The 27,812-nt window shown below is 46.4% G+C and overlaps 2 protein-coding genes and 1 pseudogene across 4 annotated transcripts; all 3 read left to right on the top strand.

Moving 5' to 3' along the window:
• Positions 1 to 182: 182 nt before the first annotated feature.
• On the top strand, positions 183 to 4,358 carry batf (basic leucine zipper transcription factor, ATF-like; the record flags this gene model as incomplete). Its single annotated transcript, XM_040160547.2, is given in 3 exon segments — positions 183 to 307; positions 1,153 to 1,257; positions 3,535 to 4,358. Coding segments are annotated over 3 exon segments (375 nt in total). The 3' UTR covers positions 3,742 to 4,358.
• On the top strand, positions 4,352 to 16,898 carry LOC120807994 (FLVCR choline and putative heme transporter 2b). 2 transcript variants are annotated; one of them, XM_078093239.1, is made up of 11 exons: positions 4,352 to 5,925; positions 8,253 to 8,394; positions 10,229 to 10,369; positions 11,779 to 11,846; positions 12,225 to 12,328; positions 12,850 to 12,960; positions 13,475 to 13,580; positions 13,894 to 14,005; positions 14,844 to 14,899; positions 15,679 to 15,831; positions 16,255 to 16,898. In XM_078093239.1, exons 1-10 carry the CDS (start codon positions 5,341 to 5,343, stop codon positions 15,763 to 15,765), a joined length of 1,512 nt encoding a protein of 503 aa, XP_077949365.1. In that variant the 5' UTR covers positions 4,352 to 5,340; the 3' UTR covers positions 15,766 to 15,831; positions 16,255 to 16,898. The 2 variants fall into 2 exon arrangements, with proteins under 2 accessions (XP_077949365.1, XP_040016478.1); XM_040160544.2 differs by lacking the exon at positions 15,679 to 15,831.
• On the top strand, positions 6,131 to 8,110 carry LOC144389373 (choline/ethanolamine transporter flvcr2b pseudogene; annotated as a pseudogene). Its single transcript, XR_013453369.1, has one exon. The product of XR_013453369.1 is annotated as a choline/ethanolamine transporter flvcr2b pseudogene (transcript).
• Positions 16,899 to 27,812: the final 10,914 nt, after the last annotated feature.

Below are 27,812 nucleotides of genomic sequence, written 5' to 3'. Positions count from 1 at the left end.
AGATAAAGCGAAAGAGCGCGAGCGAGAGAGTGAAAGAGAAGGAGGAGTGACAGAGATGGAAAGGGGGAAGATAGAGACTCCTTAAGCCAAGTCTTCTCAACACTTGTTCTGCTACAAAGACTCTCTCTCTCTCTCTCTCTCTCATCCTCACACGGACACACACAAACCAGACACACACACACTAAAAAAAAAAGACAAAGCAGAAGTGGACGCGGACACACGGCTTCAGACGGCGGAGTTGGCTATGGCTCAGGGCTCTGACAGCAATGACACGAGTTACAAGTCCCCGTCACCTGGAAGCAGGCCGGTAAGTGCGCTCTTCTCGCCGACGTGCCCGCGTTCACCTGTTTACACCGCAGGAGACCCGCGGGAGACCCGCGGGAGACCCGCAGGAGACCCGCGGGGCAGAAGCAGAACTCCTGCGAACCCACTGACTCCTCGTGCACATTCAGCTGCTTCTGTCACCGTCTTTTTTTTTGTCCGTCTCACGTGCGCACGCTGCAGCGAGTTGCAAGGCTCCCCTTTTGTTTCGGCGGGTCTCTCAGAGGGTGAGCGCGCTGTGGGGGGAGACAGGGGGGACAGGGGGGACAGGCGGCGTGTTGGAGGGTGTCGTTCCTCTACTGTTGCTCTGACTTGTTTCACATGTGTGCGGCGGCGTCTCTTGCACGTCGCTGCTTATTGTCGTGCTGTAGCGCCGGGGGAAGTAAAAAAAAATCAAATGTGGTTAGTTGCAGAGAGCCCTCTCTTGTATGTGGACGTAGAAGCAACAGTTTTTTTGACCCCCCTCCCCATATTAATGCAGACAGTTCAGAAGACGTTAGATCATTTGTAACCTCTTGGATGCACAACTGAGGGGCCTTAGTTATTACGATACCAAGAGCACGGGGTGAAACAGGGTGTGCGTTGCACCCGTCCGATGACTCAGCCTCTCCCTCAAACCCCCCCCCTGCCCTGCACATTGAGTGTTAAGCTTAGCCCATCTCCTGTCAAACTGTCACTGTGACAGACAACGCCTCCATTTCGCGCGCCAACCTCCCAGGCGACAGCCAGAGCCACGCCACCAGTTGGCTCTCCGCCCTCTCGGGTTCGAGGAACACCTCAGCCGCTTCTCACGTTGACTGTCGACCTTTTTTGCGTGTTTCTTTTCGCCAGAGCTCCTCGGACGATGCGAAGAAGGTGATGCGGCGAGAGAAGAACCGGATCGCCGCTCAGAAGAGCAGGATGAGGCAAACCCAGAGAGCCGACAGCCTGCACTTGGTGAGGAGGCTTCTCTCTGCAATGCACACCACTCAAAAAGCAACACGACTCGACTCTTGACTTCTGCTTGTTAGGACGTTTTGCCACAGAGGCACAAAAGGACAGGCGAGCCTTAATCCAAGCCTTCAAGGCCATTGTTTTGTCGTGTCTTTATCGTACTGCAATGTTAGGGCATCCCTCCGAGATGCCGTACAGGGTTATCGATGATTCTGCCGCCTCGAGGCCTTTGCCATCTTGTCAACGGTCACCATCCTACTGGGAATGGCTTCGTACTGCATTTAAGAAAACGCTATCTGACCGTGGTGGCGATGTGTCACGGCTTCTGTCGGCTGCCCACTCGGACGCTGCTCCGCGCGTCTCCAGAAGCTTGAGGAATAAATTAGCACGTGTGGGCAATCACTCCCTTTTGCTGCAGAAACCGGCAGCAGAGAGCGCGATACGATTCCGGCCACTTTGTTCTCTTTGTTTTTTGCGTGATAGCTGGTGCTGTTTTTTTTTTGGACGTAAACATGGCAAAGATGTCATCTTAGTCATATGTGTGCAACAGGTCTATACGACGCAACGTCCTCTCAGCTTGGTGATGCAATTATCTCGTGGATCTTTTCGAACCTGCAAGAGCTCCACTTCGCAGTGTCCCACCAGCACGCCCTTCGACGCGCCGACTTATCTTTGACCGCTTCCCCGTTCTCGTCGCGCTCGTCGTGCACTTTACCCGATAAACACAGGAGATCTTGACCTTCAGAACACCCACACTAGTTAAAACGGAGACCTGAAGAATACACGTCCCCCCACCCCCCTGTGAAGCGTAAAACATCAATCTCGTTGAAGCCTGCAGTCACAGAGAGCACCAGGGGGCCGCAGAAACACATTCTGCGGTTTCTCTGTCACCGGCTCACTTGATAAACAGGAAGGTGAATTTTCCCTCTCTGTGACGCCGTCTCTTATTTCCTGTTTCTTCAGTAGTATTTCTTTTTTTCTTCTGTGTAAATTGTGTTCCGTGGGCAGAAGGGGAGAAAGAGGCAGTCACTTCTTGTAAAGAGCTGCTTAGCAGTGGGCTGTAGGCTGAGTGACGCAGGCACATGGGGTTTGCCCAAAGGTGCTGTGACCGTAAGGACCCGTAGATCAGCAGCACAATCTTTTGACCACGGAGTGATGACCTTTTCAATTAACCAAGTGGAAGGTTTTTTCCCCTGCGTTTCCCACAACAAGTCTTTTTCTTTCTTTCTTTCTTGCTCGCATACACAGTTTGCTCTACTTTTTTGATCTCCATGAGATTTTTTGGAAACCTTTACCTTCGACATTTGACCTTAAAGATTGTGGTGCTTCTTCAAGCTGGAGGCAGTTTTTGTTTTAATCAGTATTCATAGGGCTGATGTTGAAGGACGTTGCTCTTTTATAACATGTTTAAATACTTTATATCACAGTAAAGGATCTGGGGGGTTGATCTTTATGTTTTGGACTTTATTCATTTCTGTATGAAATGTAAAAGAAGTTGAACAGACTTCTAAAGTTCCTTTATAACGAACTACAACAAAAATAATTTGACTAATTAAGTTATGATATAGTCTTATATATAACAGTCAATTTCGTCAAGTAATTGCAGGCTAACTGGTGGTGTGCTTAATAGAATTGGATAATATATGTTTTAAACTTCTTTATGTACAGATGTGTAAAGGGCTTCTTCAAACTGTGTCCCCTGCTGGTTTTAAGGTTACTGGAAATGTTTTAGCCACTTTAAAAGAACATTTCCGCCCATTTTACTGCCAAATATTCTAAAAGACTGACCCTAACCCTATACTCTTGAATCACATGTTTTCCTAGCATGGTTGGTCTCAGAATCACTCCTCATTGAACATCATGGCCACAGCACAGTGGTGCTTTGGGTCAAAGGTTAAAGCCAGCGTGCCAACATGCTTAAACTAGCAATGTCAAGATGCTGATGGTCATCACTCCTAGTTTATAACGTTCACCAGCAAGTGCAGCTGAAGCCGAGGGGAAGGCGCTAGTTTTGCAGGCGTGTGATCATAAACCAACACGTTGCACGCCGGATTAAAAGTCACCAAAGTGTAAGGTTCAAAGCAGTGGTCCAACCGACAGACAGCGACGTTGCCACACACACAGCACATACATATGACCACATTTAAATGCATTTGCCGTATGCATATTATGTCAGAATGACATTTGTGGTGAAAGCATGCAAGAAATACCTGTGATTCACACAGTACGACCCCCTTGTATCACTAATAAACAAGCATCGTGTCGCCGTGTGGTTTGCAGGAGAGCGAGAACCTGGAGAAGGAGAACGCCGCCCTGAGGAAGGAGGTGAAGCAGCTGACGGAGGAGGCCAAGTACCTGTCCTCCGTGCTGAGCAGCCACGAGCCCCAGTGCACCGGCCTGGCCCCTCAGACCCCCGACCTCCTCTACCCGCCTCATCACAGCAGCTACCGCCACCAGCACATCGCCGTGCCACACTACCAGCACTGACCTGACCGACTGCCGGGGCCGCCGAGGACGTGCCCGCCAACCCGACCAATGACCTCAAAACGGAGAGAGAGAGAAAGACCAGCTGACTGGAAATGGGTCTACACGTGTTAACTGTTCCATGAAGATTACCACGACCGGCCGGTCCGTCCGCCAAACAGTGACAGTACGGACCCCAAGCTGTGAAAAGCAGCGTTCAAAACTATTTATTTTGCTTGTGCTCATCTTTTTGCTTTCACCTGATTTATTATGAGTGATCTGTACGTGAGCTTAAATGTCGAGTGCGGTTATCAACCAGTCTGTGTTTACATTGGGAGAAAAGGAAGAACCTGCCGTACGATCAGGTGACTCGGGTGGGTACAGGGGAGAGCGCCTGTCGCCACCTTGTCAAGTTTTACTTTCTCGTGTTTATAAATGTGTTTCAGTGTGTAAACGCTCAGGAGTATTTGGACAGATGTGATTGTGGACAAAGAGAATGTTGAGTTGAGATCCTAAAAAAAAAAAAAAAAGGAAACATGAAAAATGGGCATCCAACGGGGTCTCAACTCGTGTGCTGTCGACAATACCAATGTGATAGAAGAAAAATGTATTTATTAAACGTGGTACCTTTTCAAGGATAATTTCTGACCTCCACGTGGATTCCTGCCTTCACACAGTTGTTTTGTCTTCTGACTGGACTGCAGACTGATTAAAGTCTGCGCTGGGGCTGATAACAGGGGTCACGTGACACGGTGTGTGTGTGTGTGTGTGTGTGTGTGTTTTTCTGTCTGTGATGGGGGAATCCCTAGGTGGCACTGTTCACCATAGATGAAGTGTAGAGTGGCTCACGTTAACCACAGAAATAAACCAGCATCGTCCCCCCCCCCCCCCCCCCCCTGTGGGCATGAATGAACGCCTGTCCTTGAACACAACACGAGGCCTTCGCGGCATTGCCCCTTTCCTTTGCCAATCATTTACAGAAGGGGCGTATAGGCGCGCGTGGGCAAAACGGACAACACGACTCGTGCGACCGTTTTTTAAAGCGGGCCACAGCGAGCCAGTAACGCGGCTTGTGTGTTTTATAAATTCCGCTACGCACTTTTGTATCTGCGAGGGTTTGAATCCCGCTACAAGTTGTAAAAGCGGGCGCTGCTATCTGGGGCGCAGCAGGCGGCTGCAGATACCACATAGGACGCCGTGTGAAACCCCGCCCTCATCTGACCGGTTTGGTTCAAGCCCAAAGCGGGTCGAGGTCCGGCTGGAGAGGTCTGACACGTGTGAACACACGGAAGCCCCGTCCTCAACGGATCCTATTGAGCAACTGCACTTTTCTCTTTAAGTTATTGAACTTTCACAGACTTTGAAGTTGCAAGTCCCAGCGCGGAAACTAAACTTTCCAACCGGGGGGAGGAAATGCCGCCCAAGGCTGAAGTTGTAGATTCTACCGCTACGTGCTTCACGCGTATTCTGCGGGTTTGAAACGGCGAGCTTCCTCTTTTTTTTAACATGCAGCTGAAGACCCGCCAAGTATTCACCAAATGAAACGGGCACAATTTCAGCCACTTCCCGTGAACTTTTAAAGTTTTTACGCTCCGTGCGCACCATTTCCCAGACTGCTTCAACATGAACGAGAGAACAGCTGTGCCGTCGGGAGACGCGGCGCTCGACGCCAAGGGCTACTTGGACACCGGCGCCGGGCTGGTGGCGGATGACGCGGTGCCGCGCACCGACGATCCGACCGGGCCGGGCGGCCGCGAGGCGCCGCGACCGACCCGCCTGTACAAGCGCCGCTGGATGATCGTCCTCCTCTTCAGCTCCTACTCGCTGTGCAACTCCTTCCAGTGGATACAGTACGGCATCATCAATAACATCTTCATGAAGTTCTACGGCGTGGACGCCTTCACCATAGACTGGATGTCTATGATCTACATGCTGACGTACATCCCCTTCATCTTCCCGGTGACCTGGCTGCTGGACAAAAAGGGGCTGCGGGTCATCGCGCTGGTGGCCACCGCGCTCAACTGTGCGGGCACGTGGATCAAAGTGGCCAGCGTGAAACCCCACCTGTTCCCCGTCACCTTCCTGGGGCAGTTCTGCTGCTCCTGCGCGCAGGTGTTCATCCTGGGGATGCCGTCGAGGATCGCGTCGGTGTGGTTCGGTTCGGAGGAAGTGTCCACCGCTTGCTCCATCGGGGTCTTCGGGAATCAGGTAACGGCGAGTCATTAAACAGGCCAAGGTGTCTGCGCAACTACCCGGTCACTTACCCATCGATCACGTGTCCAGGTCTATTAGGAACTAATTACGCACGTCCCAGGCGCCCGAGAACCGAGGGCAGCGAATAGACAATGAAAGAATGCAAGAAGTGACAACCGGTGTGCGCCTTCAATCAGGAAAAAGCAATTCAATGACAATTCAAGAAATTTTAATTGTAACTGAGACATAATGACATAACGGATCCATCAATCAAGTCAATTTACAATCATTTATTATTAACTGCATTAAACACAGGGATGAACGGGGGATAATCATCCTGTCTATTAGGATTCAAACTTTACGCGTAAACAAAAAGAAACAAACTATAAAGGATACAAATTTGTGCAAAACACCAATACTATTGTGGGAGTTAAAAGGCAGCAAAGGAATACACAATTTAACTAGACCGAAAAGCAACGTCTTTATGATGTCAGCCGATCCGGATGCCCCAGGTCCTCTGGCCGGGCTGCTCCACACACATGTTGGTCCTGGTCCTGAGAAGACCTGAACGAGATTATGAAAAATACGGAATCTTTGGAAGGAATATCTACTACAAGCATGTTCATCACATCTTCTAAAATTGTGTCGTAGGATCAAACCGAGGGCATAATCTAGTAGTCTGTCTGAAAGTGTACTAATGTTGATGCTGAGCTTGCAGTTTATCCAGGTTTAACACACGGCGCGGTGGCACATTACCTGTGGAAACTTTTTTTCTGGATCTCTGACCTTGGCTTCTGTTGGTCACTTTACATAAATACTGCAAAATGCTATAGAACTATAGTATAGTGCTCTTATTCTATTCTGTTTTTCTGCTTAAATTAGAGGCAGCAGGGCACACGAGAAGCCAAATAAGCAGACGGGAGTGCAAAAAGCTGTCGAGCATCAGATTTAACACCAAACAAACAACACTTGAGTCAACTAGCAGTCCAACTCCAAGGAGAATGTCACTGAGAAGTCATCGCTTGGGGCTGGATAATTAGCTTTGCGTAACCCAGAGCACAAACTGTGTTTTTTGAAAAGTAAGAACGCTTTTTGACGCTTTCTGACGACAACCATTCCTCCGGTTTCTGGTTGTTGTGCATTTAGCATCTTCAGACGAGTTAAACCCCCACATTCAAAACTGCCTCGCTCAACATTTGTTCTGAGTCCGGGAATATTTCCTTCATTGACATCACATGACAGGGCTGCAGGAGATAAGTATGCAGACATGTGGCACAGAGGCCCATTGCCATCGCAAGCGGTGAGTTGTGGATCGGGACAATGGTGACTGCGGCTGTGCTCGCTCTCTGAGAACACCGTATTTCCACCACAGGCAGACGCAGGCGGCGAAAATCTCAAGAGCCCTCGCGCTCCAGGGCGCCCACTTTGGGACGGTGCAACGGCGCCAAGAACCGGGCTCCGGGCCTCGCTTCAATGCCGTGGACTCCAGGACCTTTGGGCAGCGCCACCTCCATTGGCTCCAGGTCGGACGTCGAGGCCCTGCCGAGTGACCGGGCGCAGCCGGTCCCCGAGGCTAAGACCAAGCCGTACCGACGGCGCTGGGTCATGCTGTTTCTCTTCAGCGCCGTCTCGGCCAACAACGCCTTCACGCGGCTCCAGTACGGAACCATCGGCGACATATTCATGCGCTTCTACAACGTCGACTCGCTGGCCATCGACTGGCTGTCCGTGATCTATCCGCTCACTTACGTCCCACTCATCGTGCCCGTCCTGTGGCTGCTGGAGAACAGGGGAATCCGGGACGTCGTCCTCGTCGGGTCGGCGTTTAACTGCATGGGTGCCTGGATTAAAATCGGCAGCGCCGATCCGAATCTGTTCCCGGTCGCCTTTTTTGGCCAGTTTGTGTGCTCGGTTGCCACCGCGTTCGTCCTCGGTATTCCCTCTCACCTCGCCTCGGTGTGGTTTGGAGAGAACGAGGCTTCCACGGCCTGTTCCATAGGAGTTGTGGGGCACCAGGTTTGTCTGGGTATCTAATCCGAAAGCAGGGTCCACGTCATGAGGCAGCTGCGTGTAGATCGTGCAGCTCTGCTGGATGCCGCGGTCACACAGGACTTCCAGTGTCTTCGTGCGAGAGTCCAGGCAAAATTGTATTAACTGTTTGCTGAAACCTCTTTGTCTGTTTAGCAGTTTTAGACGTCAAACAATTCCCCAATTGTATTAGTTATGTATAAGTTATTCAGACGCCATGCATCCTTAGTTTGACATTGCTCACACACTAATCAGCGGTTCCCGTCTGAGCTGTTTGTCTTTTGTTCACGTTATCTGTGCTGGTTGTTTCGTAGCTGGGTATTGCCATCGGGTTCCTTGTGCCGCCCATCCTGGTGCCCAACGTGGACGACATGGAGGAGCTGGCGCATCACATCAGCATCATGTTCTACATCACAGCCGGAGTGGCTACCTTCCTCTTCATCCTCGTGGTCATCGGTAAGTTGTGTCACGCGGTGCACACAATACACACCTGTTCTCACTTACTCGCCTGCTTCTAGTTTCCCCTAACCTGATATTTTTGCGGCTGGATGGCGAGCAGAGATGCTCAGTGAAACACTTGACATTTCTTCCCGTTCCTCAGAAACATACTGAGACCTTTTCATGTCCATTGGGGCATTTTTTTCGCTGTGGCCAGTGAGTTTTCGTACTTGGTGGATTCTCTTGGTGATGTTTTTAACTTGCAGCAGACATCTACTCTGACAAGAAGCACCATTCAGCAGAGGAGAAAAGTGATTACTTGCATGGTTGCGGCAACACAAAACAATCACCGAAGGGCAGATTCACAGAAAAGATCCCATGGTGGTACAAGTACACTCAGGAGAAATGTCAGAGGAAGGTACAAGAGGGCTTGTGTACTGAACAGTGTCATTAAGTCAAGTTAATGTTCGTTATAAATGAGATTTATGATCATAAAGGAACATTTGTGACTAACAGGATGTGAGTTGTTGATTTTTTTTAAATTCTTGCTTAGGTCTGCTTTATTGCTGCTGCTCATGAACTCTTTATTTTTAGGAGCCCAACAATTCCCTCAGTTCATATTCTAAATTGCACCTCGCTAGTAGAACATCACACGTTTTTCTATATCCACCCATCAGACATTTCTCCTTTTTTTTATTGTTATAGCCACAATCATCCCATTGGTATTTTTTTATCTTGGTGCTAAGGAAGGACAAGATAGCGTCATAAAAAAAAGTTCCACCATATAAAAAAAGATAAGACTTAAAATAAATAAATGAAAAACATCATAAACCCATTTTAACTCAGTTTGAGGACAAGCACACCTTGTTTTTAAAAGAATGCAGCCACGAAGGCTGTAAGTGTGTCTGCTCTTCCACAGAGAACGGTGGGCTCGGTGGTCGTAAGAGAGGAGAAACTAGTTTAATGAAATAGCTGTTGTCCCGTGAGGACAGGGAGGGTGTGGGGGGGGGGCACCCACGCTCGCAAGCTTTCTGCATTCAGAAACACAAAAGCACGCTTGTGGAGGCATTCCATAGTGGCACCGCGCACGGCCTTCAGACAAACTGTCAGTGTTGCTTGTTCCGAGGGAACGTAGATGTTTTACATCCGGCCAACTCAAATAAGAGTCGGTGCCAAGTCAGGTGGTCGATTGTGCAACAGATGTGACTTTTTCTTCTCTTAATGACTCCAGCGAAATAATTCTCGCCGGTTGGCAACAGGGGTTTGATGGCGTGACGCATACAAGTGTCACACACACACACACAGCGCAAACCCTCACGCATGCATGCAAGATGCCTCGTGTGACGGTTGTCCTGCTGGCAGGGCCATCTGTGGCCCTGCCACAGGCCTGTGAGTCAGCAATGCAGACAAAGTCCCGGGATTCAGGGATTTGCATAAAGTGTGTGTGCGTGTGTGTGCGTGTGTGTGCGCGCTAACCGAAAAAGAGAGAAGTTTGTCGGGTAAAGTTCACCGCAGAGGAAGTCGGCATTTACAGACGATGTGAGTGGATCTGCTTGCCTGAGTAAAGGGGAATTGTTGGGGGGGGGGTGGTAAAGAAAAATGAGCATGCGCAAGCAATTAATTCCTCTCTTTGTAGCTGAGATCATTAATAACACAAACTAGAGAACGAGTTCATAGTTCCACCTAAAAAGACGGTTTGTGTGTTGGGCGAGTGCGTGTGGGTGTGTGGACCTGTCCGGCTTTGTCTCAACGTGTCCTGCTCCATGTCCACGTCTCTCATTTATGAAGTTATTAAACCTTCTTTCGTTGTGTGAAGTGGAGAAACGTACAATAACCAAAATTTGTGTCTCAGTCTTCCAGGAGCGTCCTAAACTTCCTCCGACTCTGGCCCAGGCGACGGCCCGCAGCATCCCAGCGGAGGACTACTCCTACACGGCCTCCATCCTGAGGCTGCTCCGAAACAGACCCTTCATCCTCCTCATCATCACGTACGGTCAGTCGTCGCCCTTCCACACAGTAACATCCTGTATTCATTTCTTTTGTGTTGTGGTTTGGATTGTTAGAAACTACGGGAGACGATCTCTGAGTTTTCATTTATATTTTCTATCTGTAACCATTAAAGCTACAATATCTAATTTCTTTCCTATGCAATATAAAAGAAAAATGTGTTAGCAAACCGCTTATTTGCTCATCCAGAAGTTAGAACGTTATCTTTCATTTGGAGTCATTTTGATGGCCACCTGATGAATGTGAGTAACATTCTTTTAGCTCTGCTTTTGGTCTCCACCCTCTTCTTTTGGACAAATGTAATTCGGGGCGCAGCATGCGGTGCAATATCCACATCCGTTGGTTTGAATATAATAATGGGAATAGAATGAGTGGGGAAATAAATGTTGCATAAGGGATATTTCCTTTGAGCATATTATTATCCAATAATATGGATTGAAAGTCTTACACAATCAGAGTAATTCAGTAATTAGTCGTACTTTTTTTAAACATAGACTTGGTTAAATATTGAATTATAATGACTCCCTTATTTAATTATCTTAACTGCCCTGTGACTGATTTTCCAAGCCGCCCTGTTTTATTATGGCCATAAAATCATTAAATATCATAAGAAAGATTGTTGTTTAAAAGCCAATAGAGACAGTTTTCCCTGGGAAGGTTCAACGTTTGCTTATAGTCTTGACACTGATAAAACGTGACCTGAAGATCCAACATTTCAGAAAGGTTTAAAGGTCCCTGCGATATGAAATTAAGTTGCTGTCTCAGCCCAACAGCTGTGGGCAGTGAAAGGAAACGCTTCCCCTCCCCTGACCCCCCCGAGCCGTTCCACATGACACGAGCCATGTGACCAGAAGTGCGTAATTCATGCCTGTCTTTTTGCACATGCTTTTTAGGATAATCATGCAGTTCATATACCAACATTTCACTTTTTTTTTGTGTGATTTCTTTTTTTTTTTTTTTTTTACTTGTGAACTTTGTTTCTCCCCGTGGAGCCTTTTGGTGATCTGTTTGACTTGGATCCACCTGAGCTTGTCCCGCTCCTCTGCCGGCTGCCGCTCCACCTGTCTCCGTTTGTCCAACTCAGCTGCTGATCCTGAATATCTTGTTGTAGTGAAGTAAATAATACAAACTCACACAGTCCTATTTGATAAGTGCTTGTTTATGCGGAGGAAGGTTCTTTCTGTCCGGTTTACGTCTGCGCTGCAGGCGTTATCTTTTTCTTTTTTTCTTTTTCCCAAGGATGAAACCTTCGGTGATGTTTTGTCCTTTTTTAGGCATCCTTGGTTTGGGACATTGTTTTGGAAACCGGAGGGACTCGGGCTGCTTTAGTGTTTTGTAATTCGGTGGGTCGTGGTGTTTTGCAGACAATGTTTGACGTTATTTCCCAACTCGCAGGTTTAAACGTGGGTTGTTTCTATGCTGTCGGCACCCTGCTGAACCGCATGATCATCGAGCATTACCCTGTGAGTCCCGCCTGCGTCTCTATGTGGACAAAGTACAGTGTTTTCTCTGCATTACCCAAAGCCCTCGTTACACCTCCCACAGTTTGACATTTCACGACTTGAAAAGCCGGTTCAGCTGTGATATTTAGCATTGCAAGGACTTTTCTTTATTGAAGCATCAACACAAGCTGCTGCTAAATATGTGTTTGTGGAACGATGTCGCCTGCCGAAGCTCCATCAATAGATTTTTGGATAAATGATAAATACGACACAACATTAATGTAGAGACTCACAATTTGTCTCAACTCCCTTGAAAGGATCTCTGCTTTGTCTTTAACCGCCTTTCACTGTGAGGCCATCGGGTCACTCATCCGTGTGCCGTCTTCCTCGACCCTTCAGGGAGAAGAGGTGAATGCTGGGAGAATCGGCCTCACCATCGTCATTGCGGGGATGGTCGGCTCCCTCATCTGTGGCATTTGGTTGGACAAAACTAAAACCTACAAGTAAGGCGGACGCTGGAAAGGAAAAGCATAAGAACGGCAGTTTTTCCTCCTGAAATATGTTTTTTACGAGGATTTGATCCAACTTTTTTTCTGTCCTGTGTCTGTTCACTCTGCTTGCCAACTCTTGCTTAGCGTGTGTGTGTGTGTGTTGTCTGTTTGTTAAGGTGCAGCATGCTGCTTAAAAAGTGATCTTGTTGACCTTGTGGGCCATTTGGCTGTGAAGTGACAGCAGTGCTTCAGTCAACCGGCTTTAACGTCACTGGAGTTTTCTGCTTTTGCAAAACGATAACCGCAAAACTGGACCCATTGTTGTTCAATCCAGATATTCTGATATGCAGTTCATATGTTTAATTTAAACATTTTAATATTATTACAAACCCTTTTAGGATAAATGTCAAATTTCCTAATGCAATCGATATGGATTAGTAGAGTAGATTAGTCCACTGCAGAGCTAAAATGCAGCAGCACTCTGAATTTGCCACGATGATGATTGTTTTTGAGTCCTTCACGTGTTGTTGCAGGCAGACAACCCTCGCCGTGTACTTCATGTCTCTGGTGGGGATGATCGTCTACGCTTCCACACTCAATCTGGGACATCTCTGGGTGGTCTTCATCACCGCCGGTTCGCTCGGGTATTTTTTTCATTCATTCATTCATTCTTTTCTTTTATAAAGTTTTGGCAACATTGACACGCCGTCCTAAAATCCTCGCACCGATTCTATTACGGCACGCTTCATGATACGCAGCCCGCGCATGCCTGCCGTTGTCCGTCAGTCATGTGACTCGGGCTGAACATTCTTACTCAAACGGGAAAAAAAGCTGAATTGTTAATGGAGATTAAATTGGCTCCACGTAGCTCCACATTCCCGCTGGAATTCTTGGTATTCAATTCATGAAGTAAACCTCTTTCCAGTGTGTACAGCATTGTCCCCGAGGAATTTCTATTTGTCTCTGCATCATTATTGTGTCCCTTACTTTTGGGAATACATTTGATTTGATCTTGTTATCAAATAATATTCAAAGGCATAGAGAGCGCCCATAAATGTCAAAGAAATGTGAATGAAACTGCAGAATGACACCGGCTTGTGTCATTAAGCCATAAACCAGTTGCTTAGTGTTACAGCGTGTTTGTTTGTGTGTGTCCAGGTTCTTCATGACCGGTTACCTGCCTTTGGGCTTTGAGTTTGCGGTCGAGCTGACCTACCCAGAGTGTGAGGGAACCTCGTCTGGACTCCTCAACTGCTCCGCGCAGGTGCAGCTCAATGTGTCCCTGAAGACGCCCCGTGGCCGATAAGCCCAGAGAGATAGCGGAGGAACACATTTCTTTTCCATTGATTTCACAAGGCGGTTAAACGTGCAGATAAGCTGGCCCCTTGCAGACCACGGGATCATTTATGAATCATGACCGCACCACCATTCACAAATAACTTCCGTGAAATGGTCGCTGAAGTGATCGTCAGGAAGCCTTACTGTTGTGATAAAGTGGAATTGAGAAGATGTTTTTTTACGTCCGTCCTTTAAACCCCACCTGTTCCTCACTATTGCATTGTGGTCCGCATGCACAGGTGTTTGGCATCATTTTCACCATCTGCCAGGGGAAGATCATCGACGGCTTCGGCACGCTGCCAGGAAACATCTTCCTCTGTGTGTTTCTTCTAATCGGCGCCATACTGACAGGTGAGGCCCGAGGCGAAAACGGAGTAACGGCGAGCTTCCGATTTGACTCTTGAGGGACCGTTTCAAGGTCGAACGCTGTGACCGCGGAGAATGTTGCGCAATTATTGTTGGGTTCTCTTAGCGAATGAATGAATATGTCACGTATTAAGAAGGAGGCGGGTTTGACTTGGGAACGCCTCCTCCATAAACGACCACAGGCACAGTTCTTCCTCCTCATTCAATGTTGAGGAATGGAAAACTTTGCCTCATTCAGACAGGTGATTAACATACAGTCAGAAGCGCTGCACTAGCGGGTTAGATGAGGTCGGTCCATTTAAAGGATCACTAGGATGTTTGTTCATGCCCCATTGAGCAGTTGATGAGCGATGTATCACCTTTCTTCTTTTTTCGTTAGCCACTGAAGCAATAAACATTGTTGTAAAATGCTGGGGAAAAAAAATTCTAATATTATTGAACGTTTCTGCTCGCAAAGGTCAGCAGACTGTCTGACTCGCTGTCCCACTCGGCATTTAGACATACGAGTGAACTTCTTCTTTGAACCACAACTGAACTCCCGCTTCGGTGATGTATTCATTCACAAAGGTTACTCGTCAGCGAACACTTTCCTTTTCTGGGAATGCAGGTTAACGATTAGGCTTTACATCATTGTGCGTTAGCCGTACTGTATTTTCTTTATGTTTGTAGCGTATTTCTGTGTACTCCCATGTGTCGGTCACCAAGAGCCACCTGCTGGACAGTCACCCTTTTTATTAAATTGTTTGTAATAAATCATTATATTTCATGTTCTGTTTTTGAATCTCCTGCAGATTTGACCTGTTCTGTCTTTATCTCCCCGTAGGCTTCATTAAGTCCGACCTGCGGAGACAAAATGCAAACCGCGTGGCCAAAGCAGCAGTAAGTGTCGAAAGCAAAAGTATAACGCTGTGGGTTTTTTTTTTTTCTCATTTTGACACCTGAAGACAGGAAAAGCACAGGTGTAAATAACAGAATGAACAAAGGCTGAGTTGCGTTTAGCTTCTCCCACAGATGCATGTTCATGTTATCAGTAAAGCCTGTGCCTTTCCTACTAGCAGGTGAAAAACATGTGCTGTGCGTTTGCATGTCATTCATCGGCGTGCAGTCACACGTGTCTTCGTGTGCCGCTCCAGAAATAACTCTTGCCCCCCCCCCATTGTGTTGTCTATTTTTGTCGTCTCGCATCTGACTGCATGCCAGCCCCCATTTAACATTGGAATACGGTGGAATGCAGCCCGACACTGTCTCGGCTGCAAAACCGAGCACGTTCGACGTGTTCGCCATCAAAACTCTTGATTTGACCTTCTTTTCTTTAGTCCTTTCCTGATCGCATGCCCTTTTTATTTCACCACCGCTGCATTGCCAACCGTTGCTCCATCGGCAGGTGACGCGATCAAGGCCATAAATTGTCGTTATTAATGCCCGTGTGAGTCTCCTGGGTGTGAGGTGAAGTTACTCAGGTTCCTCGAACGTCGCATCTTGTACAAAGACCCGTGTTTGAAGATGCTGAGTTCACAATTGTACTGGGTGTTTAAAGGGAAACGAGTAAGGGGATTTCTAGAAGTGTCTGGTACGTGTGATTCAGTCGCGGCGAACCTCGTCCTGACCCGGAGGCCCGTGCGCGCTGTGTGAGTAGTGACGGGTAGCTGTTGTTTTAGGCGGAGAGGCTGATGTCGGGACAAGACTACGGAGCCACGGCGCTCGTCTCCCAGCCGGACGCTCCTCCTGCAAAGCACGATCAATAAACCTTTCTGCTTCCACGGCAAAACAAAATCTCCTCAAATCTTAGCTGCACACGCAAACGCTCACAGGTAAATCACATGCACAGCCTTCACCCTCTCCCTGTTGAACCTTCCCTTCTCTCACTCTGTTGCCCTAAATCACACTTCAAGTCACACAACGGGTGTAACTATGGAAGCCTTTTCCACTCGGCCTGTTTCAGTTTGGGATTTTTTTACTTTTTCTAAACAACTACATCTGTGTGTATTTTTCAGTAACGTATTTTCTTTGTGTACAGAATGTGTGTATCGATACCTTTTTAAAGTCTACAAAGATTGAGCACGTCGGAAGCAAATAATGTGCTGTGACGTTGAGCTGAGTCTGTTTTTTATTTTTTATGGGCGTCACTTATTGGTCAAATTCTCAAGACTCGCCCCCCCCCAATTAACTTTAACATCTACAGTGTGTTGAATCCATAAAACCGTTGAATTAACGAGACCTGTTTTGATTGATAGCGACCTTCCGACCATCACGCTGAGAGCCCGGCTGCAGCGCCCATCATCAGCGAAGCCAAGTTTTAAATGCACAGTAACGCAAAGGCCTTGAAAAGGGCCCCAATCTCCATCTCGTTGCAGTGTAATGTAGCACGACAGAATCCGGAGGTCTTCAGACCACTTCTGAGAAGAGTGGGATTTACCGTGTCGTAACTTTTTATAAATGAAAAAAATTATGTTAAAGCTCATTTCAATCTGATAATGCACAATTTTGATGCATGTATAAATTCAATATATCTATAAAATGTCATTGTAAATTGAGTATTTCTAATATATGTGAAACATTTGTACCTCAACAATTTTACCTTTCAGTATTTTAAGTTTTTAGTTAATTATGTACAACTCTAATCACAAAGGCCATCTCCCAAAATCACGTTACATTATTTTTATATATAATATAATATATAATATATATATATAATATATATATATAATGTAAGGAGACCTTTGTGAATAAAATAATGTCTGAAGCTGAATATTATGAAGCTTTTCTAATCCGTGCCAGTCCACCGTAAGGGATGAAATATTCATTATACACTGTTTTGTAATATAATATTAACATATTCATGTTTACTTGTTTAACATGAAATAAAAGTTTAATTACGTGTCTTTTTTTTCATTTACTCCCATGTTTTACATCGTAATTCGTCATGGTAAAACTACTTGGATAAAAGCCGTAGATCATTTAAAAAAATCTGATATTAGAAAAATAGAATGTCCTTGTTTGTAAAGAATACAATTCTCTTCATCCAAAGATGGATCACTAAGTGATTACAGCTGACAACTGGGATGGACTCTGACCCCTAAAATGTATGTTCAACATCCCCCTTTGACTGGTGACTAAGACGAGATCTTTAAGACGAATGATTCATCTTTCACTATTGATCAAGGATGTGAACTCGGCAGGGGAACGTTGGTGATGGCATCGAGACCTTTGGTCGCCCTTTATCTCTTTATCCCTCTCACTAAGTTGATAAAGAGTAGACTTCTTGTATATCTAGAGATCCATATTTTCATTTGTGAATGAGATTTCAGTAGCAGAGAACCAACGAGGCACCTGGTGGAGATGTCAACTGCTTGACCTCAGACCATTGATGCATTTTGTGGTGCACTGGGAAGGGACCTCCAGCTTGCAAATACATAATAAACACGTTCACCAATACAACAAAACAAAAATGAGACTTAATTGGGAAATGTGGATCGCAGAATAGTGTCTAGATGTCTGAAAAATGACAATTCGCAAATACGAATTACTGCTAATCGCTTAAGTTAATATCAGCAGAGAACGATTCAGGCCCAGAATGCAGTTTATGAACGAAATACCTAATAGAGGTTCAATAAAACGTTTATTATTTGAAACGTCAGTCTCGGGACTACAGATCACCAAATTCAAGCCAATGAGGACACCTAGTGGCCAACAGGAGTCTCACACCGTGTGTCCCTGAACAACGCACACAAATGCTTTGGCGCGTACAATTAAGTGGTTGCATCGTGGTCCAGCTTGGTTTGTGTAAAACGAAACTTAGAACTGGTTTAATGCACCGCCAGTAAGCGCGCTAGGTGACACAAATCAAACGCACCGGTGACGTAAACACACGCAGGTGTGTTTCTGGCAAATCCAACGCCACATTGAAGGATTCATTTGTGCGGATTTTCACTGCAGTTTAATTCACTACAACACGTTAAAAACACCAAGGAACGCAGTGGTTCAACTACTGGGTGGACTGGTTATACTGGGACAGGCAGACTGGTCCTATTTGCTTACAGGAGACATGAGCCTCGTGCAGATTGATGAGCAGGACCTGCTAATTGAAGCTGCTGCTGATCGGTGAGTAGTCGACGATAACAAATCATTGTGGAAAGAGTTTTATAGTGAGTATTATTGTTCATAGTGTCTAATTGATTATATATTCATGTTTCATAATCCGTTATATGTTCAGGCTGCATTGAACATTCTGTAGGAAATTATGACTGATTTTCTTATAGTTTAAGTGCATTTTTACCAAACTAACTTTTAATTTGGCAAATAAAATAATTTAAATGTTGACCCGCAACAACTGTTATAATTCTTTTGAATTCAGGACTTTTATTTATAAAGGATTATTTTTCAGACATTCCTGAACATCTGTTTGTTCTGGATCATTCTGTTTTGGACCCTTTTCTTTTTCTTTTATTTCCTCCTTGTTTGTTTTGTTGGGAGTTGTATTAAGGGTGAACGTATGCAGCATCACCGGGCATTCATATGATTCTAACTTATTATCCATATGCCTTTCCCCTTCTGTTGTTGTAACAGGCCTGTATGTTGTTACCGCTCTTGGCCACATGGCGGCAGCATCGTAACACTCAATAACACTCATGAACGAGCTGAAGGTTCCAGGTGAGAGAAAAACAGTCAGTCTCACATTAAGATTTGTTATATTGTTATTCAATACGCTCTAAAAAAAAAAAAATACAGCAAAGTGCCGCTTTGAGTGAAGTACTTAATGAAACTTCTCGTTGGCATGAATAGAGATAACGTTGCCTCTGAGCAGCTCTGGTGTGAGATCATCCTGACTGGAGGCCAGTACTCCCATTTGACTGATTCTCTCATGATCTCATTGTTCTCTAGTTAGCTAATGACTGATCCTTGGCATGCGTGGTTCTCTCTGTCATGACTTTTCATTGGCACCACAGGTTCATTTGCATGTAGATCTTCGGATTATTAATGCGAAATGCAGTTGCTAGGATAACATACAAAAAAAATACAGTTCTTCGCACTTTTTTGGGGGGGTTCGTAGAAATTCGCCAACTACTGCCAGTCATCCGCCATGATTCAGATGCTACTCTTGTTATTCGAACGCTTTAGTTCTGCAGAGGAGCACGAGGGGGGGAAAAGGAGGGATTTCTGTTTTGGTTGTATCTGAGGAGGGCGCGCGGCTGACATCGCGTCACTTTTTTAAAGATTTTTGTTGTGTACTATTCGCTCTGTGTCCCGCGCTGCCTTTTTACGAGTGTGGAATATATGAACTGTAGGCAGGAAGGTCACAGGAGGACGAGCGGGGTGTGACCTCGGGCTGCTGAAGGCCGGCCCACCGGCATGCAGCGATGGATGTTTGAACAAGAGCCCTTGTATGCATATGGCAACGCTCTGCTTGGAAGGACTTACTGTACATGCAAACAGCCCGGTCACTTGGTTCTTACTTACTGGGCTTTTGCTTGTTTGTTGTTGTTTCTTTGGTTGCTTGATTTTTTTTTTTTTTTTTTTACTTTCTGCATTGAAATGGAAGGGCTTCTCTTAATGCAGATAGAGGCTGGTGTGAAGGAGGTTGGAAAGAGGATTAAACGGTTTTTTATTTTTTATTTGTTGACTTTATTTTGCTGTTGTTAGGACACGGTGAGAGGACACCGGGCTTCATCCACTTAATGCTTAATGACTCGGAGACAAACGCACATCATTGCCTCTGATAAAACAAATATTCCCTGGAGGTTTAACTAAGAAACTACTGATACACTAATCGGTGGTAAATTAAAGAGATAAAACTAAAGCGGTAACTCATTCTACTCATGCAAAACATACAATATTGACTAAAAGGAACATTTCTGAAGTGGCAATATCGTCCAAATTCGCTTTTAAGGATAAAGTTCTCCGTCAAGAAAAAGTTTTGAGGTTTTGGGAAATGCGCTTTTCTGCTTTCCTGCCTGACCAGAGAACGGGAGGAAATTGATGCCCCCGATCTTGCATCTATCATCTCCTAAACCGACGAGATGATTAGCTTAGCTTGGCACGTTCTCCATACCGAAATAAGAAAAAAAAAGGACAGTTTGTGTTTTTCGGAGGGAGAGCAGCAGTTTGTTGATGAACATGTTTGATCTGTCGCCGCAGCAACTCCACGCGGAGCCTCTGCTGGTGGGCCGTAAATCAAGACCACAGGTTGTTGTTTCTTCGAAATCTGTTTGTGGACAGATTAAACAAACTTGTTAGTTAGGGAGGTTTAGAAGTGCTGGGCGGCTTTTCTTATACCATAAACAAATCCAGGCCTGCTGCCCCCCCCCATCCCCGTCCTCAAGTCTTTTAAATCTCCCCCCAGATGGGAACGCACTGTTCAAACTGGGCTGCGGGTATCAGCTGATTTCCTTCTTCTCCAAAAAGGTCTCTTACAAACACACCGATGGTTAACTCTGCGATGCTGTTGCACGAGGAAGTACGTCATGGGGGCCCCGAGGGCCCCATGACGCTATCGGCCCTGCTGGCGCTTCTCAGATGCTATCGGCTACCCGCGACCACGACGCGTCCTGCGCCCACAAAGCCGACGCCGCTGCAAGAAAATCCTAAACCCTGTGTTTATTCTGATTGGCGCGGTGGGAGGGAAAGGCATTGAGCGGAGAGTTGTCTGTTAGGTTGGATTTAAGGACCATTATGGACCGGACCGAAGGCCTTCTGCAAAGAATTAAACCACCAATTTGTTCCAAAAAAACCCGCCGCTGTTCAGCATCGGAGCGTGCGCGGCCATTAGACTCGTAAAGCATGAGCTGGGTGTTTGAGGCGAATGCAGCATGACGTAGTGCCTCCTGTATTTGTTGCTTTGTTCAAACACCAGCAGAGATTAATGATCTTAAGAGGGCGCTGTGTGCACCCGAGCATAGCAAAACAAAAAGTGAAATAGATGAAGTCTTAAAGGGGGAAAAACTGCAGAACCTCTCCGGGCGAGGAGGATGCTGAAGGATCTGCAAAAGAAAACAGTAGAAAGGGAGCAGGAGGAAAGTGAAACACAAGTAAGTGCAGTAAAGACCGTGTCCTACACAGATGGCCAGTCGTTGCATTTTAGAGAGGCTGCTGAGGGAGCACCTCATCCACGCAGAAACATAACTCGCCCAACCGGTGGACCGTGGGGGAGGGAGGCGGTGCTGCTAAAGGACCTTGAACCGATTCTTGCTGTTGGGCTGTGGCTCGGCGCCAGAGGAGCTGTGCTCGGTACCAGTGTGTTTTCTGCTTCCCCTCCAGGAAATGATGTTATGAAAGTCCAAACGTGTGCTGTTCTGTGCTGTATTTGTCAACTATTGGATCACGCACGAGGGGTGGGCGGAAGGGGGGGGCCGGGGGTCCTCCAGTGATCCCAAAGAAGCCACAACTCTTCTGGTTCTTATAATACATCTTGGCCTCATAACGATAGATGAAAAAGGGTTAGAATTTGTGCAAACTGCCCTCGTCTGAAGTTCTGACATTTATTAAAGATTTCTTTAAAAAAAACAAAAAAAACAACACAAAATAACTGCTTAAGCATTCCTCCACTGTAATTATGTAAAAGTTTAAAATAGCCCAATGTCGCGGTGAGTTTCTGTGTGGTTTGCCATGATTACAGCACAGAATCTCTGGGTGCCACACTTGCATTTGCCTTCGGTTCTGTCACACAAAATAGGCCGTTGAGATGTGTGTTGTGGCTGTGTTGATTAGTTACAGCAGCTGGGGACTAATTTCTCCCAGTGCCGCCCCGGGCTCCCGTGTCGTTCATGTCATTGTTTCACGGGTAAACTGTCTCCGTTGGTTAGAAATGGGAAAAATCATTTCCAATCATTTAGTCTTTCCTACTACTGCCGAGCTACCGTTTTGGCTTTTGAGCACAAACTCCTCCACCTGCACAGCAGTCCAGAGACCGGATCTCCATTATGTGGTTTACGTTTATGGCCGCGTGGAGGTAAAGGTGCCGCCGCATCCAGTCGGCGACACGTTGCGAGGACCAAAGCAGAGCTGAGGGAACATTTCTCCACTTTGGAAACCCTTAATGACCAAAAGCAAGGCCTTTACGTAGCAATGTATACAGAAAACACACCTGGGTTTACCTTTCTCTCTTCTAGGAGCAGAAGGTTTCTGAGGAGGCGTCGGGTTTCAATGCTGGCAGGCTGATCAGAGCGCACAGGGTTTGTGAGCCTTGGCGCCGGCGCACTGCAGCAGGCTTTGAGGGCCCCGATTAACCTGCACAGTAGTTAAATAAACACGCGTCCGCGCGCATGAATGGACGTTTCATCACCGCTCGCTGCGTTTCCGTGATGGTGGCTCGTCACACGCCCTACTACACCCTATGATGCAATTAAGAATAACACTCGCAACACTTAAACGTGTGTAGTATTGACTGACCAGTAAATATATCTGCGGGGTGAGGTGAAAAACTCCCTTAATCACCTCCTTTTGCTTTTTCCATGACCTTTTTTTTTTTCCTTGCAAGATTTGGTTTAGATTTGTGTCAGTGGTTCGCTGCTTCCTGTGTTTCCCCCCCGATCAAGCCTCGCATTGTGCACTCCGGTCCCAGTTAAATTACATCGAGATCAAACTGGCTTGACCCCGGTGCGAGTCTTTGGCAGAGCGGGGGCGGACTTCAAGGCAACTGCAGGACGGGGGCTTAGCGGCGTGTAAGGTGAGGCGAGTCAGGACGGGGGGGGAGGCGGGGCTTGTGTTTGTACACAGGGAACCCCGGGCTGCTCAGTGAAAAGAGCTTTATTATTCAGGCCTCTGCCTCGCGGAGATCAGGGTGGAAAATACGCAGGATCCCCGGCGCCAAGTCCCTCGCTCTTGGAAAATCCGCCCCAGAAGCGTCCAGGCGAAGGGCCTGGATTTAATCACCCAATGCGTCATTTGCCCTCAGCCTGACGGAGGAAAGCCGCCATCAATCTAGATCGACGTGACTCTCCATCACACCAACAGCAATCCGGTTTCAAAAGACAGGTTTTTCTAACCTTTTAGATTTTAAATTCTGAACCCAATTTCAGAAATGACCGTCTCTAGATTCTAGCTGATACCCTTAACTTGTGGCCGTCTGCCACCGTTCTCGTGTGATGGATACCTCAGGAGGAGATGCCCCCCCCATCGCGGGTGAACTCCATAGACTCTGTTTGGTCACAGGTGAAGGTCATTGTGACCTCACGTCCATCGCATTATCGCTCCGGAACCCTTGAGGGACTTTCTTTAAATTTGGCACAAACATCTACTTGGTCGTATTCAATGTGAAACGTTCACTTTGACTTCATCTAACATGCTTTTGGGGCACAGTGGTATTCATATGCTAATAACTATTTTACACGCATGTGTAGTAAAATTCTGAAGCGATGAGCTTTTTCAGAGAAACGTGGATACAAACCGTGAGGCGATAATTCTAGTTTCATCTTCTTTTCAAATGTGAATTTTTTTGGGGGGGTTTAAATTTGGGTCTGAATCCAGCTAACGAGATCTGAAATGTTGAACGCGGCTGTTCACAGTGGATTTGTTACTACTCGGATTTGCCAATAGGAGAGCATTCCAGCAGAGCCAAAGTACTCGTCAATGTCAATTTTAATATTTTCAATACATCTACATTGCAGTAATATGGTCAATGGATGAATGATTGTTTAGTGGTGGAAACATTGACACCATCAGTCCATAAGCCGGCAAATAAACAAGAAAAGATGCAAAAAGTTAGTCGAGGAATACACAACAGAGCTGAGAAGTGAGTGAGGTGGCTACTTCCATTATCAGGGAGGAAATGTGTTTTAAACACTTCTTTCCCCACTTGCCTGGTTGGGCAAGTGAGTTGTTGTCTCAGCCACAGGAAAGTGGGCAATGCCTGTTGTTGGGCCCCGTCTTGCTTGCAGTAAACCAGAGATGAGGCTCATTTGTTGAACCAGGGGATGTGACCGCTCTGGAGGTGTCCACCGTTTCCTCTACGTTAGTCCCAGAGGCCTTAATGATCTGATCCTTCTTTCTGTACTCTGCATGATTCCCTCATCCTACGCTGCGCCAAAGCACCGCTGGACACCAACGCCCACCAACACGCGTTCAAAGGGAATCTCTCCTTCCACCAATTTCCCCGGAGATCAAACGCAGGCCATGAAAACGATTTTTTTGCCTCGTCCGACCACTTGGATCCACTAAACGGGTTTTGAGATCACAAGGAAATTCCGATTCTTCAACTGACAATCTTCTGGATGAAGATGTCGTAAAGTGACGGCAGAAACACTCGTGTCCAAAACTCCCCCCGTTTGTGATTCATCAAACGAACCCAGCTGTTGGTGGCTGATAGTGTTCAGGCACCAATCCAGGAATAAAAGCTTATTTTAATATAATCTAGGCTTCAAAAACACACGTTGTTATTGATATTGGATTTTGATAACACGGTCTTGGTGGGTGTGGTGTTTAGTGATATTAATAACGATTGTACTTCTCAAGTCAAAATGTGAAAATAGCCTTTGCTGGTTAAAGTGAAAAGTGAAAGAAAAGAAAAATTCATCACACGATGATAAATAAAGATTTATATTGAAGTTTGCGTTTTGCCAGTTGCCTCAGCTGTTCAAACTTGGCCTGGTTTATTAAGTTGAGATCACCGGCCTGAAATGGACTCTGGTTTAATCGGTAACTGTACAGCAAACTCTAATGTATGTAATGACGTTACCTTTCCTAATTCCAATCTTTGATTTTCTCATTGAAGCAATAAGCGGCCAGTGAGTCATCGTCAGGCCTCCTCAGATTAAACTGCACGATTCTCTGGCCGACTCTTATTTGTTCATTGACGGAGCCGGTGTGTGAACCCCCCCGCGTAGATCTTTAATGCGCTGCATCAGCTGTCCATCCGTTTGCCCTTTTTGCCCTTTTTGGGCCGAATATCATGTGAATTCTGTGGATTTTGGGGAGGTATGAACAATATAAACATTCCTTTTTGGAAATGATCCCTTGGCAAGAAAAAGGTCAACTGTGAATGTGATCACAGAGACTGCAAAGGGAAGTTACATCAGCCCTCCAACAAGCCAGCAGAGTGAATTACGATCAGTCTTCCGCAAAGCCCGACGAATGTTTAGAAACGGCAAGAACTGGTGGAGCTCTTCATTAAGTCAACTACCGAACCGCCGGCCCGGCAGATTTACAGAGACTTCATCCGAAATGACCTTTTCCTCCTCGCACACGGTTTAGCTGGCGAGTTTGTAATTATGTTTATCTTGACCGCGTTCTACTCTGTGACTTTGTTCTTTCGTGGGTAGTCGGCGTGTGTGTGTGTGTGTGTGTGTGTGTTGGTGTGCGTGCTTCTACTGGTTAGGTCTGCCACTGCGAATGGAATAGGAGGTCAAACGGGCTCCTGGCAGCAAAAAGGCTGTTGAATTCCCCTTTCAGTTCCGTCTCGGTTTAAGGGAAGTTACTAAAGTTATTATCATAATCCCACGCAACAATTAGTCCTGGCTTTTGTCCTCTGCCCTTTTTGTATCGCTTCCAAAACGTTAGTCGTTGCACAAAAATGCAAATCGATGCAACAGATATGCTTCTCAGAGAAATGCAGGCTGACGGTGCATTGCGTTAATCACAAGCTAAAGTTAATCATAAGCTAAAATGAAGCTCTAATGATGCACGAGGGGAACTGTGGCTGCGCCAACAGCAAATGGCACGACGACACGAAATGAAATCTGAACGTGAAAGGCCTGCCGTTATTTGTAGCAGGACAAATGTCATACCATCAATACTGTTTGACAACGTTAGCGTAGCGTGGTTGGATCCCGCTGGACACTGAGATGTGATAAATACTCCTGACATCGTTTAAATCGCCTTCGCACAGGTTTTCTCAGCCGACGATATGAAGAAATTCACACCGTTCGCTCAGTCTTTTGGCACGAGTGTTACATCCTTCCTCTGACTCGATTTTCTACAGTTTTTTGGCCACCGCCGCTCTCCTGAGATGACGTAAAATGCTTTTCTGGTTTAAAGCTAATATTGTTGTATGGGATTTGCGAGGAAATTAGGGTTTTGCTTGAAGCCTACAGGGTCCTTCGGCAAGCTGTTTGCAGTGAAATGTGAACTGTTGGAGCCTCCAGTCGTCTGTATAACGAAGTATAGTTTGTTTTCCATGAAGAACAGACTTCTAATTCCCAAAGATACATAAACGAACGTTCCTCCTAAGTGAAATGGCATCACAATTAATTCCTCTGCTGAAAATATTGACAAAATAAAACCGCACAGGTGCAGATTGTTGTGGTTCAACGCGGATACACGGCGGCGCGGTTGAATTGCTAATGTGGCCGCGCTACTTGCACAGAGTCCTGGCGTTTGTTTTGGTAGCTGCGTAGCTGAGGAACCCAGTGCCGATTTCTCACTCTGCTCCCTACATCACTCCCCAGTGTGGACCCGGCTTCATCTTTTATTCCCGCGGTCGAGAGACATCCTTCGCCCTTGGGTATCTATGTCATTGCAATGCATCCTCATGGAGCCGTCGCCGAGCTGAATGGTTTCTATTTTATGTTGGAATGTCTACAACTGCTGCGTGAGAAGAGCCTGATCACTGCAGCAGTAGGTGGATATTTTGGAAATGATGGCTTCTTCTAGCTCAGTGTTACAGATCGATAGAAGCGTACGCTCAACAAAGAGATTAGATCGTATGCATTTGTTTCTCAGTCCGTTCTGGTCGAGCGGCCGTTCGTAAGGGAGGTTCCTGTGTAAGGTGGCCTTGCACTGTCAACACTTTGAGGAATGGACGCCTCCTCTTCCCTTCCTGTGTGAAAACGCCCTCATGTTTTCAATTTCAGACTCCTGACTCTCTTCACAAGGCTTTTTCACACGCGCTGAAAAAATGGTTTGACGCGGTGCGTTTAAAGCCCGCCGACATGTGCACCAGCTTAAGCTTTCACAGCTAACGCCGTCCCACTTTTCCTGCTGATTCTTTTAGCAGCAGGAGTGAAAGACCACCTCTGCGTTGTGTTATCTGCCTGGAATTAAAGGCCGAGTTGTCAAAATATTGAGAATATCTTTTTTTTTTTTTTTCTGTGGTTCATCCAGATGAAGTGGTTGCTTGTGAAAGGACTCCCAGTCGTGTCTGATGGTTTTCAGTTTGTGTGAATGAATGCCGAGTTCAAATCCAGTGTGTTTCATTTTGGTCACATGCTTCATTTTTTTTTGTGATTTTAAACATTTCTCGATTGACAACGATGTGGCGTTTTAAACGGTGACGCCATTGCGTCGCCATAGTTTGTGTTCCTCCCTGAAGTCCTCAGTAACAATTACCTAGTTTCAAACCAGGGATTTACTAAACTGCACAATGTATTTCGGTTGCTAAGATAAGTAACGGCTAATCTCTACATGGCGTCATTTTGTTGTGTGAGCCATCTTATTTTGTGAGTGATGATCCGTTTATTAAACCAAGCCAATTTCGAGCCTTTGAACATCTGGAGCAGCTGGCTCGCTGTCCGAGAAGAAATCTCCAGCTTCTTCCGAGGAATTATGAACCAAAGTCAAACTTCAGCTTCCACTAAACTGACTGAAAATGTTTCTAATTCCCTTTATCTCAAGCCGTCCCGTAATCCGCAGGCAAGACAAACTGCACCAACGACGAGACGCTGGGACAATTTCCCTCCTGCTGATTTTGCCAGGGAGACGTTTCAGAATGCGAGTGATGGAGAGACAAACTTCACTACACTTGTAGTAATAATGTAGAAGACATTATTGAGAATTGCGCCCGTCCTTCTGTTTGTGGCCGTCTCCTGTCACCTCGCCGCTTGATTAATGTCTGATGAGTTGACGGGTACGTGAGGACCATGCA

Source organism: Gasterosteus aculeatus, chromosome 18 (assembly GCF_964276395.1).
Source record: "Gasterosteus aculeatus chromosome 18, fGasAcu3.hap1.1, whole genome shotgun sequence".
Lineage (NCBI taxonomy): Eukaryota > Metazoa > Chordata > Actinopteri > Perciformes > Gasterosteidae > Gasterosteus > Gasterosteus aculeatus.
Note: the sequence above shows the minus strand (reverse complement) of the source record. Positions and strands in the feature narration are given on the sequence as shown.